The sequence below is a fragment of the Carcharhinus amblyrhynchos genome, chromosome 20 (genome assembly GCF_965287045.1).
Source record: "Carcharhinus amblyrhynchos chromosome 20, sCarAmb.v2.hapA, whole genome shotgun sequence".
NCBI lineage: Eukaryota > Metazoa > Chordata > Chondrichthyes > Carcharhiniformes > Carcharhinidae > Carcharhinus > Carcharhinus amblyrhynchos.
In genome coordinates this window covers 45,238,858-45,252,859 of record NC_137343.1, presented here as the reverse complement: position 1 = coordinate 45,252,859, position 14,002 = coordinate 45,238,858, and the positions used below count along the sequence as shown (strand labels likewise).

The window sequence follows — 14,002 nt, the reverse complement described above, 5'->3', positions numbered from 1 at the left end:
CACCCTCTTACTTTTCAAATAATAGTCTAGTCCTCTTTTGAATGGCTCAATTGAGCCAGGCTCCATCACACCCTCAGGCAGTGAATCCACTCACTGCATGATCATGTCACTTTTGCTTCTTTTGCCAATTACGTGAAATCGGTGCCCTCTCATTCTCGATCCTTTCACAAATGGGAACAGTTTCTCTCCATCTACTCTATCTGAACCACTCATTATTTTTAATACCTTTATCATATCTCTCCGCTCAGCATCTTTTCTCCAAGAAAAGCATTCCAAACTTTTCCAATCTATCTTCCAAACTGAAGTTTCTCATCCCTGGAAACATCATCACGGATCTTCCCACATTCTCTCCAGTGCCTTCACATTCTTCTTAAAATGTGGTGCCCAGAGCAGACATAATACTCCAGTTGAGGATAATCTATTGTCTTATATAAAGTTCAACACAACTTTGTCGCTTGTGTACTTTATGCCCTTAATTAATAAAGCCTGGGATACTGCATGCTTTATTAACCACACTCTCAACCTCTCCTGTCACCATAAATTTCTTATGCTTATATACATCCAGTTCCCTCTACTCCTGGACCCCCTTTATAATTGTACTCTTTATATTGTCTCTCTAAGTTTTTCCAACCAAAATGAATCACTCCACATTTCTCTGCACTGAACGTCTCTGCCACTTGTCTACCCATTCCACTAAGTTGTCTATGTTCATTTGATGATGCTGCAAATTACATCCTATCATTAGATGGGGGTCAGTTTCAATTGGGGGAGGCACTCGGAGCAGCAAAGAAGGGGAAAAGGAGTAGAATCAGGGACAGAATGCTTCACATCAGAGTCCAGCAACTCCAGTATCCATGCTGCTGCCGGTGTGTTACTCTACATGAAGCAACTGGCTTGCTCACTTCATTCTCTCAACAAGTATTCTTCCCTCCTCATTTTTGGAAAATTATGCCATTTTCCTTCACAGCCTTACTGTCCCTCTTTCGGCCAGGGAACAGCAGCTCTCCATCTACTCTATCTGAACCACTCATTATTTTTAATACCTTTATCATATCTCTCCACTCAGCTCTCCATTTGGACCCTGCTGTGAGTAGTACTCTCACCTCTAAGTCAAAAGAAAGGGGGGACGGGGATGGATGGGTGTGTGTGTGTGTGTGTGTGTGTGTGTGTGTGTGTGTGTGTGTGTGTTCGTGTTCAAGTCATGTCCAAGAGACCTGAGTTCAAAATCAAGGTTTCCAATCAAGTGCTGGCTGAAGGAGTGTTGCATTGTTGGAGGCATCATCCTTCAGATGAAGCCTTAAACCAGAGCCCTGCCTGTACCCTCAGGTAGACATAAAAGATCCCATAATATTAATTTGGAAGAGCATGGGAGTTATCCTCAGTGTACTGGCCCCCCAGCATCACAAGCAGATCACTTGCTTCTGATCACATTGCTTTTTGTGGGAGCTTGCTTGCACACACTGGCTGCCTATATTACAACAGTGACCACACTTTGGAAGTACTTCATTAACTGTAAAACGGATTGGGATATCCCAAGATTGTAAAAGGCACTATATAACTGCAAGTTTTTTTGCCATAATGATAACTAAAGCAGTTGAATGGAGCTTAATGCTGTAGCTAAGTTAAAACTGCATTCCATACAACATGCCTTATGCAACAAGTTTAGATTGGAGGTCACAAATAATACACAAACTATCAAATTAAACCACCTACACCAAAACTAAGCTATCATTGAGAAGATACAGGCACAGAGCCACTTTCTAGTTTATGTCAGAACGATTCTGAACATCATGACCAGTGCTCTTCACACATCCTATTAAGGGAAGCAGCAATTAAATTTATTTTGCACAAGAAAAATCTATTCTAATACACAACTTTGAAATATTGCAGTACAATTCTTCACATAAACGTTGACTTATTTCAATTCACTTAGATAAAACCAACACTTTAAATACAATGCTATCCATTTCACTCTGTACAGTAAATACTATGCAGTGAAGCAACATTATAGACTAATATGACACAGCCCTTACCAGGAAATGTCCATAATTGACTTGTCAAATAATTCATGAATTACCACTAGTGGGCGCTTCAGGCAGGTCAGCTGTGGAAATACAAAATAACCATTAAATCAAACACTGCAAAACCACAAGCTTATGGCTGACTGCCAGGAGGTGCTCTTTTGAATTATTAGACCATTGAAAATTATGGCGTAGCACACCAAACCAAAGCCAATCAAGATGCTGTCTAACCACAAATCCTTGCGCTTTTATGTGGTAAAAGCAACAAATTCCCATTGTGAGAAACTTCATGAAAGATGCACCATCAGTTGGCAGATAATAAACTTAAAAGGAAATTAAACTGGGTGCAATTAGGCAAAATTAATTAAAATCAGCAAAATTTGGGAGGGTCTGAAAGGTTTCAATAATTGAGCACTGTGGCAACAAAGGTTAACTAGGAGGATCATACATATGTGTGACAAGTCACTGACTGGAATTCTTTGAAGAGATAATTAATTAGATTATTACTATTTAATGGATGGGATTTACTTGGATTTTTCACAAAACATTTAATAAAACTTTTATGATCAACTAATGGCAAACAGGTTTATTGGATTAGGTGATTTGCAAAAAGGGCTAAAAAAAGGGACAGATTATTGCAGAGCAAAGGGACTGGTGGAAATTGACACGAGTTGGCTGTCAATCCCTTCTTACTTTCTTCAGGATTGTTATGAATGAACAAGCTTGTGTTATAAATAGCCTACGGCAGAACGGTACTCAAAGTTAGATTTGCAGCATGCAAAAATAAGCTAAAACTTGCTTCATGAAGCTCCTGTGAAATAGCTTGGGACATTTTGTCAAATTATAACTGTATATAACACAAGTTGGTATTGTACTGCGATTCCCATACATTGGAGGTTCTGTCCAAACAAACGTTAACTCAAGTTCAGTGATCTGCACAGTTTCTCTCTACATCACTTAAAAGTGTTCTGTGCTACTTTTCTCAGGAACTAAGTTAAATCCACTAATATTGGCTCATCAAAGCAGCTGCTTGTCCACTCGGTTTACTGTAAAAGGTTTCATAATTCAGAGGAATAGAAACTATCAGGAAAACTAATTAACGTCAGACAACAATTTGCATTTACGCAGTAACATTAATGTTAAGGCACTGTACAGGACTGTAATCAGACACAAAACTGACAGAGGCATAGATGCAGGCTGAGTGAAATCCTGCTCAAAGAGGAAGATTTTAAATAGGATCTTAAAGGAAAAGAAAGAAATGAAGTGAGGTGTAAGGACCAAATTCCAGAGTTTAGGATCTAGACGGCTGAAAGTAATAGGCCAATAGATAGGGCGAAGGAAGTTAGGGAGGACTGAGTTGGAGAGTTGGTCAAATTTGGAAGTTCGTAGGGTTGGAGAAGGTTACAGAGACAGTGAAGATTGATGGCAGGTAAGATTGGAAAATTGAGTATTAGGGAATGTTAGGAATTAGGCATTAAATCAATATAAGTCAGTGAGCATAAAGGTGAGAAGGACTTTGTGGGGATTAAGAAATCAGCAGCAACGTTTTTGATGGGTTGAAGATAATGGAGGGTGGAGAAAGACAACATTAGAAGAGGGGAGTTTGAAGGTGAAGGCAAGTTGAGGGTTTTCAGCAGCAGACGGGCTGAGGGAAGGGTGGCTACAGGAAATGTTACAGTGGTTGAAAACAGGCATTTTTTGTGATAGGGAGAAAGCAGTCGTGGAAGCTCAGCTCAAGATCAAATAGGGCACCAAAGCTGCAAACACTCTGATTTAACTTGAAGGGTTGGAATCAAGAGTTAGGGTACAGAATTTGCAATGGGGATGCAGACTAAAGCTTAATTGGATAAAATTTCAGCTATTGCAGGACTGAAAAGTGGACCAGCAGACTGAGAACACAGAACTGGTGAAAAAGAATGAGAGGTGATGGAAAACAGAAGTTGGATAGTATCAATGGGTAAACAGAGAAAAGTTGTTTCATTAGCTGATGGTATAAGCATGAGATGACATAGATTCAAGGTGGGAAAAGCAGGGGTACATCAGGAAGAACTTTTCTTACATGGCAAGTGGTAATGACCTGGAACTCACTGCCCAACAGGATGGTGGAAGCAGGAACAATAAACAATTTCATGAGGAAATTGGATGGGTACGTGAGGGAACTTGGAAGTTATGGAGATATACAGGAATAGATAGAAATAGCTGAATTGCTCCACAGAGAGCTGACATAGACTCAATGACTTCCAGGGCAATGTGTACTATTATGACTCTATGATTCTAACAGATGACCATGGAGCTGACCCTTCAACTTCACCAGTTTCACAACCTATGAAATCAGTAGCTCAACGGGGAAAGGTATACACAATTTCAACGTAAAACAAATGCACTTCCTTTTTCTTGAAATGTTATTTAAGTAATAAGGCATCAGGGGCTTAAAACTTACCCATACAGACAGCGACCGATCCTTGCTCCCAACTGCACAACAACAATAAGGACAACTTGGCTTATTGGAGCTTCCATTCCGTGGCTTCTTCTTAAAGATTTTGGGATTAAATTTCTGAAGATAGGAATAGAAGAGGAAAACTATCATTGTCAGATCAACATCAGGCAACTGCACATTCAAAGTATTATGAAGCTGTTAAATTCTCACATCATCTTTGGATGTCAACTGTAAAGACTTCTGACTGGCAGAAAGCCCAGATACAGCTCAGCAACTATTACACTTCACTATTGTGGTACCAATATGAAAAGATGACTTTATATTTCATAATTAATTCAGTGCTCCCACTACAAACAAGAAGGAAGCCTTGGTCATACAAGGGAGCGTGTGCAATTTAATGGCCTCCCATCAGCAAGTTATGTATTATGTTTGACAGTACAACAAACCACAGCAGACTATATATGTTGATTGAAATTTCACTATTAACTGCAATAACTAAATTGTAAGCTGGATGCTGAGAAGTTGTTTCTTCTTGTGGGAGCGACTAAAACTAGGGGACCCTGTTTATATATAAAGGGCCTCCCATATAAGATAGGGATGAGGAGAATTTTTTTCTCAAGGCTTGTTGTGGAATTCTCTTCCCCAGGAAGTAGTGGCAGCAAGCTCATTCAATAATTTAGTGCTTTGGAGGTGGACAGAAAAGTAGAGTTGAGGCCACAATCAAATCAGCCATAATTTTAACAACTGCTCCTGGAGTAGGCTACAGGAGCCAAGTTACCGATTCCTAATTCCTATATTCATATATAATAAATAAAAATTGGATAGGCTGTATTTATTCCCAGATGACCTTCTCCCTATTTGCGATTACAGGCAGTCTGCAGTTAACAAGAACTATTCCTCTCACTTCATTGATTTTATTAAGGTACAGAAAGCAAAGCTCAAGTTTATTGTTTAGCGTCTCACTGCAGATTCAGTTCCCAATATTTCTGCCTTTAGGACTGTGCTTTAAAGGTATTTAATTGACTGTAAAATGCTTTGGGAGCTTCCTGTGGCTATGAAAGATGTTACATAAGTCTAAGCTTTCCATACAACCATAGAAAAGTACAGCTCAGAAACAGGCCTTTTGGTTCTTCTTGTCTGTGCCGAACCATTTTTAGTCTAGTCCCACTGACCTGCACTTGGGCCATATCCCTCCACACCCCTCTCAGCCATGAACCCGTCCAAATTTTTCTTAAAAGTGACCCCGCATTTACCACTTTATCCAGCAGCTCATTCCACACTCCCATCACTCTCTGCGCGAAGAAGCCCCCCCTTATATCCCCTTTAAACTTTTCTCTTTTCACCCTTAACCCATGCCCTCTGGGTTTTTCTCCTCTAGCCTCAGTGGAAAAAGCCTGCTTGCATTCACTCTATCTATACCCATCAAAATCTTATACACCTCTATCAAATCTCCCCTCATTCTTCTACGCTCCAGGGAATAAAGTCCTAATCTATTCAATCTCTCTCTGTAACTCAGCTTCTCAAGTCCCGGCAACATCCTCGTGAACCTTCTCTGCACTCTTTCAACCTTATTTACATCCTTCCTGTAACTAGGTGATCAAAACTGTACACAATACTCTAAATTCGGCCTCAGCAATGCCTTATATAACCTTACCATAACACTCCAACTTTTATACTCGATTCTCCGATTTATAAAGGCCAATGTACCAAAAGCACTCTTTACGACCGTATCCACTTGTGACGTCACTTTTAGAGAATTTTGTATCTGTATTCCCAGATCCCTCTATTCAACTGCACTCTTCAGAGTCCTACCATTTACCCTGTATGTTCTACTTTGGTTTGTCCTTCCAAAGTGCAATACCTCACATTTGTCTGCAATAAATTCCATTTGCCATTTTTCAGCCCATTTTTCTAGTTGGTCCAAATCCCTCTGCAAACTTTGAAAACATTCCTCACTGTCCTCCAATCTTTGTATCATCAGCAAATCTGCTGATCCAATTTACCACATTATCATCCAGATCATTGATTCCTTTTGCTTTGACACAAGACAGCTTTACCTTATCTTCCCATCACCAATCCCACACCCACAACAATCCCCAAATGCCAGTCACAATTCTGTACAATTCAGTTGTGTGGCATTCATTAGCAAAATCGATCCCCATTTCATTTTTTTTGACTGCAGATTGATCAGTTGGTGGTTTAAATTAACCACCAATAACACAGTTATCTGATGTTTGCATGACAATGGGGGTATTTCTAATGACTGAATTGATATTAGGGATGCTGGTAAAATTGGTTACTAATATGTAACCACATCTCATTGCAAAAGACACACACAAAGGAAGGCAATCTAATTAACGAGAAAAAGTGTTCAGAGGGACCTTCTTTCACAAAAGTGTTTAGTAAAACAGATTTCAATCATGCTGGTGGAGAAACTGATTCATTGCACCATTCGGGAAACAGGTTTTCTTGGAACTAACAATGAAATGGTTAAACAATGTATAAATGGAATGATTAAAGAATCATTTTGAGGACGGATTGTTTGGCCAGTGGCTAAGTGGGCAAATAAAATTAATCAATATCCAATTGTGTATCATACTGCAAATTGAAATGACAGACAAAGGAGAAGCTCAAATATAGAATTCTGCAGTCTCCACAAACACCGTGCTCTAACCTCCTGTCTAACTTCAGCATCATTTATAAACACCCCGAATCAAATGTAGGCATCTTACTGCTGATCTCAGTGCTGTTATATGCAGCTGGCATTCATGAAAGCAAAGTCAGAGCAGATGTTCCCTGGAATGAAGTGGAAGCTGGGAAGGATAGTGAAGGCTTTTTGAAACGAAAGATATCCGAACAATCCAAGTCTGCTCCAAATCTTTTTTAAAGGTCAAGGCGAATTTATTAAATTACTACGTGATCTGCTTGGCTAATCATAGCATGATAATAAAAAAGGAGATCATTCAACCCATTGTGTCCCTGTCAACTCTTTGAAAGAATTATCCAATTACTCCAATTACCTTGCTCTTTTCCAAGAATACTTCAATTCTCTATTCAATTGCCTTTTGAGCATTACACCTATTGTAAAAATCTAGTTCATGGTTTATCTGTTTTGGAATATAACTTTCAGTATTAGAAATATATTTTTTGGTCAGAGGTTGAAGTGTTAAATACAAGGTAAGTGGACATCTGGTTGAGAAACTGGTAAAATAGTATTTTTATAAATTAATAATTTAAATAATTAATAATTAATAAAATAATAATAAAAAAAACTACAGAACCTTTGTTAGACCTCATTTGGAATACCATGTGTTCAATTCTGGTCACCACACTACTAGAGGGATGTGGATGCTTTGGAGAGGGTACCAAAGAGGTTTACCAGAATGCTGCCTGGTCTGGAGGGTATTAGCAATATGGGGAGGTTGGAAAAGTTTGGTTTGTTCTCAATGGACTGACGGAGGTTGAGGAGGCGACCTGATAGAGGGCTACAAGATTATGAGTGGCATGGACAGAGTGGATAGTCAGAAGCGCTTTCCTCGGGTAGAAAAGTCAAGTACTATGGGACATCAATTTAAGGTGCGTGGGGAAAGTTTAGGGGAGATGTGCGAGCCATGTGTTTTACAAAGAGGGTGGTGAATCTCTGGAAGACGCTGCCCGTGGAGTTGGTGGGAGCAGGTGCATTGGCAGAATTTAGGGGCATCTAGATGAATACTTGAATAGGATGGGAATGGAAAGACATGGACTCTAAGTGCATATGGTTTTAGTTTAGGCAGGTATCATAATGGACACAGGCTTAGAAAGTTGAAGAACCTGCTCCTGTACTGTACTGTTCTTTATTCTAAAACCGCTCTAATAAATGCAACTCAAACAAGCCTGGTTTACTGCACTTTAGGTAGCCTGTGTTTATCTTGCAAGAAAGAGTTGATAGTGAAAAAACTTGAACAATGAATGATCCACCTCTAAGCTTCTAATAGAGCCAGGGGTCTGGAGGAGAGACTGTGGATACTTATAGATAGTCCCTACATTAGTAAATAACTTTAAGATTGACATTTGTTGAGAGAATTTGTGGGAGAAGTAGGAAGTAAATCTGAGTGTGTCACATATATAGTTATAAACCATATTGTTAACAGACTTTGTTTTCTTTCAGTATTTTACATGCAATAAAATATGTTTTTCAAAAAAGTGAAATCTTGTAGTGTAGTTCTATTGGTTAAAACAAGGCATTGGGTTTCTTTTTAAATGTTAAAGGTGCCTAATTGGACAGTAACAATATAGTGTTAACTCTGCTTACTTTGTTTCATTTCTTTTGGTATACAATAACATTTATGAATGTGAAATCATGTGGTATAGATAGCTCTGTTGGTTAATTGCTGGGTATTTAGATTTATTCTTTGAACATTAACACAGGCCATGATGGGATTGTGACATACGACTTTTTCAGACAGAGCCATTCCACATCAAAACTCACTGCACAAGTAGTGTGTTCTCTCATGTCAGCTCTTCCTTTTGCCCATTACTTTAATTCTGTGTCTTCCAGTTACTTCCCTTTCTGCGACTGGAAACATTAAGGCGGCAAATGCACTGGGATACAGGGTAATTTGATGAGGTGGCTTTAAGATTGGCTCACTTTTAGGGGACAAAGAGTGATGACAGTCACTTTAGTGACTGGAAGCCACTAAATCATGTGTCATTTGTATAAACAACACAAATGAGTATGTGGCGGGGTAGGATTAGTAAGTTTGCGGATGACACAAAGATTGGCCGGGTGGTTAATAGTGAGGTTGAATGTCTCAGACAATAGGAAGATATAGACAGGATGATCAAATGGGCAGATAAGTGGCAGATGGAATGTAACACTGGAAAGTGCGAGATGCTACACTTCGGAAGAAGTAATTTGATAAGAAAATATTCAATGAACGCTATATCATTCAAGACGTTCTGAGGAACAAAGGGACCTTGGCGTGTTTCTCCTTAGATCCGTAAAGGCAAAAGGGCATGTTAGTAGGTTGGTGAAAAAGGCACATGAGACACTTGCCTTTAGCAATCGAAGCACAGATTACAAAAGCAAGAAGGTCATGTTGGAGCTGTATAGAATTTTAGTGAGGCCACAGCTAGAGTACTGTGTGCAGTTCTGGTCGCCATATTATCAGAAGGATGTGATTGCACTGTACGGGGTGCAGAGGAGATTTACCAGGATGTTACCTGGGATGGAACATTTAACTTATGAAGAGAGGTTGAATAGACTTGAGTTGTTTCCATTGGAGCGGAGAAGACTGAGGGGCAATCTGATTGAGATGTACAAGATTATGAGGGGCATGGACAGAGTGGATAAGAGCAGGTGTTCCTCTTAGTTGAAGGGTCAGTCACAGAGGGACACAAGTCCAAGATGACGGGCAGGAAGTTTAGGAGGGACGTGACAAAAAAGCTTTTTACCCAGAGGGTGGTGACAATCTGGAATGCGCTGCCTGTGAGGGTAATGGAAGCAGGTTACATTACATCCTTTAAAAAATATCTGGATGAGCATTGGGCCCATCATAACTTTCAAGATCATGGGCCAAGTGCTGGTAAATGGGATTAGGTAGACAGGTCAGGTAGTTCTCACGTGTCAGTACAGGGCCTCTTTTGCACTGTATGAATTTGATTCTGAGTACCCTTGTGACAGATTTGCTCAACTGCACAGATTGAGATAGTGGGTGTGCATCCAGGATACATGAAGCAGACTGGTCAAAACATCATCTTTATGGAAGACCAAAGTAACATTAAAGAATGTGACAGTTCTACTTACTTCAAGTGTGGCAATGGTAACATGTTGAAATCACTACAAGGAATAGTAATTCCGTGTAATATGGCAAGGATAAATCACTTATCAGTGCTGATATGGTATCAAGTAAAATACTGTTAAATAAACCTTCAATGAAAATAGGACAAATAAAGTTGGACATGGAGCATAAGTTATTTGTTTTTGGTAAATATGTAGATTTGCAATTAACAGACTCGTGTCATTTCTTGTATACCTTTAGGACATACATCTCCTGACAGAATGTTACAGGAGCATTAATGACTGCTGGGGATAGGGATTTAAGGGAGGAACCAAATTATTACCCATCTATATTGACAATTTGCACATCGCTTTGGCTGTAGATTGAAGATTGTTAAAGGATGCAAAAATACTGGATGAGGAATATACAACATTTGTTGATACATTAGTGAAAAAAATGATATTTGTAATAAGTCGAGGAGAATGTCATGCAACCAGTTATAAGTCCTCCATTGGTAAGACTTCAATGAAACTGCAGCAGTGATGGACCTCAAAGTATGGGATAGGAAATAATATTTTTCCTCTACTGTAGACATAGCGGCTAGATTTACTCCATCAATGGTAATTTTTAGTAAAGATAAAATATTATCAAAATAATGGAAAGAAGGATAAGAACTGGACTGAGAGCACCAGTCCATTTTTAAATGGATAGTGGGGAAGAATTTGTCAATGGTGAATTCAGGGGTATTTTGGTGCAAAAATCTGAATATTGTAGCAATGCACACAGCAGCAGAAAGTCCTTTGAGCAACGGGATATGAGAGAAATCATGCCGTTAATGATGCAATACTCAAGATTTTACAACTGAATTGTAAACAGACAGTTGCTTTAGCGTGGGCAATACATGTAAAAAAAAGACGCTTTGGATGGCTGGGGGCTACAGCCTCTATCACTTAGTTTGTCGCAGGGATCCAAAGTTGCCTTGAATAACATTGGACCATCCACTGCTTGTAGAGGGGACTACCACTAGTTCAGTTTTTGCAGAACATTCGAATACCATGTAAAGAGGATGGGGAGCATTTATGGGAGTGGACATTCCAGGAGAAAAATCAGGAGTGCTTTGAGGTGTCAAATCATGATGTCAGAAATGAGATTTAAGGCTGGGGACAGAGCATATTATAAAGGAGAGGCCCAGGAATAATCTTGCAACATGGGAACCAAACCTTAGAGTACATTCCAAATGCCTTACTGACACTGATTACCACATTGACAGAACCTGGACAAAGGATGGAAATTGAAGATCTCATGAGTATAAATGGTCAGAAGGAAATTTCAGAAATAAATTAGGTTGACACAATTCACCAGATATCTAATTGTTTCACCAAAAAAAAAAGTACTTGTCCAAAGAAATTACTGAATATTCTTGAGGAGGGACGCTTTGCATTTGTAGTGGATTATGAGAACATGAAAATTTTCATTATTGTAATTTTTTTTCATTTTCAAGATGGGTGGAGGGAATATGAAGTATGTTAAAGATCATATACATTATCTTATTACCATTTTGTACCTTTCCTTATGAATAGTTTTTTGACTGCATATCAATTTAATTTAAAGAGGGGAATCTATTGGTGTCTAACAGATTCAGTTGATGTGTGTATTTTGTATTATCATTGAAGAAATGAATGTTGTTAGCATAGCTTCACACCCACACTCCCTTTTGGGGAATCGTGTGGGAAGGATTCCAGTACTGACTATTAGCCAGGTGAACTGCTTTGAGTTCTCCTTCTTAGACAACAAGTCCTACTGTTGGTTATTTGGTGGTTATTTTCCAGACGTCGCTGGATTCCGGGGAAGTGCCGGACGATTGGAAAATGGCTAATGTTACGCCGTTGTTTAAGAAGGGTGCCAGGCAAAAGGCGGGGAATTATAGGCCGGTTAGTTTAACGTCTGTGGTAGGTAAAATGTTAGAATCTGTCATTAAGGAGGAAATTGCGAGGCATCTTGAAGGGAATTGCTTGATAGAGCAGACGCAGCACGGTTTCATTAAAGGGAAGTCGTGTCTGACAAATTTACTGGAGTTCTATGAGGATGTGTCTAGGGCGGTGGATAGAGGAGAGCCGGTGGATGTGGTCTTTCTAGATTTTCAGAAGGCGTTTGACAAAGTACCTCACAAGAGGTTATTGCAGAAGGTCGAGGGACATGGAGTTGGGGGTAGGGTGTTAGCGTGGATAGAGGATTGGTTGTCAAATAGGAGGCAGAGAGTGGGGGTCAACGGGTGCTATTCGGATTGGCGGATGGTGACTAGTGGAGTGCCCCAGGGGTCGGTGCTGGGGCCTCAGCTTTTTACCATTTATATAGATGATCTGGAGGAGGGAACCGAGTGTAGGGTGTCGAAATTTGCTGATGACACCAAGATTGGGGGAACGGCAAATTGTGCGGAGGGTGTGGAGAGTCTACAGAAGGATCTAGATAGGCTGGGCGAATGGGCCAGGAAATGGCAAATGGAATTTAATGTTGGCAAGTGCGAGGTGGTCCACTTTGGTAGGAAGAATGGTAGGAAGGACTATTACTTACGGGGCGAAAAACTGCAGCAGGCGACGGTGCAGAGAGACCTCGGGGTCCTTGTGCATGAGTCGCAAAAACCCAGCTTGCAGGTGCAGCAGGTGGTCAGGAAGGCGAATGGGATGCTGGCCTTCATAGCAAGGGGGATTGAATATAAAAGTAGGGAGGTCTTGCTGCAGCTGTATAGGGCATTGGTGAGGCCGCAGCTGGAGTACTGTGTGCAGTTTTGGGCGCCGCACCTGCGCAAAGATATTTTGGCCTTGGAGGGAGTGCAGAGGAGGTTTACTAGGCTGATGCCGGAGTTGAGGGGGTTGAGCTATGAGGAGAGGCTGAATAAACTGGGCTTGTACTCGTTGGAGTTTAGAAGAATGAGGGGAGATCTCATTGAGACGTATAAGATGATGAATGGGATGGATAGGATAGAGGTGGAAAGGCTCTTCCCGCTCAAAAAAGACAGTAGGACTAGGGGGCACAGCCTCAAGATAAAAGGGGGGCGGTTTGGAACGGAGTTGAGGAGGAACTTCTTCACTCAAAGGGTGGTGAATCTCTGGAATTCTCTGCCCGTTGAAGTGGTGGAGGCTGCCTCGCTAAATATTTTTAAGACGCGGGTTGATGGGTTTTTGATAAGAGAGGGGATTAAGGGTTATGGGGAGAGGGCGGGAAAGTGGAACTGAGCAGCGACAGATCAGCCATGACCTTATTGAATGGCGGGGCAGGCTCGAAGGGCTAGATGGCCTACTCCTGCTCCTATTTCTTATGTTCTTATGTTCTTATGTTCTTATGTTCTTATGGACTCGAACACGGAGCTTCTGGTCCAGCAATAGGGATGCTACCACTGTGTCACAAATGTCTAATAGTTTACAGTAATATTCTGAACAGGGGTTGGGTATAGATTAGTTAATTATACGCAGGTCTATATATAAAGAGTCAGCCAACATTGATGATGAGTGTTAGGCCAGAAGTACTGTGGCTAGCAAAAACAATCTCCACCAAAGCATTCTCACCCGTGTGTCTTCTTCACTATTAGACATGGGAATTTCACTAATACACATTTATATCCAAGCACAGGAGCTTCACACCTTTCAATGCATTGTAATGGTGAATTAAACTGCAAAGATGCCAATGTCAGTAAGCAAACAGCAAAGCAGTGCACACCATAAGTAAATTGTACTTTTCCTTTAACCACTACTTTGCCCTTGGCTGAAGTTGCTGCGTAATTTGTGCAG

General features: G+C 40.4%; 1 protein-coding gene across 2 annotated transcripts in view; it reads right to left on the bottom strand.

The window, feature by feature from the left end:
* hira (histone cell cycle regulator a) overlaps positions 1 to 14,002 on the bottom strand; it is a 94,855-nt gene that overhangs the window by 56,396 nt on the left and 24,457 nt on the right. For both annotated transcript variants that reach the window (XM_080208511.1, XM_080208512.1), the window contains 2 exons: positions 4,462 to 4,575; positions 2,034 to 2,104 (listed from right to left, as the gene is read on the bottom strand). In XM_080208511.1, coding sequence (XP_080064637.1) covers positions 2,034 to 2,104; positions 4,462 to 4,575 — 185 coding nt within the window. The remainder of the gene's footprint in view (positions 1 to 2,033; positions 2,105 to 4,461; positions 4,576 to 14,002) is intronic.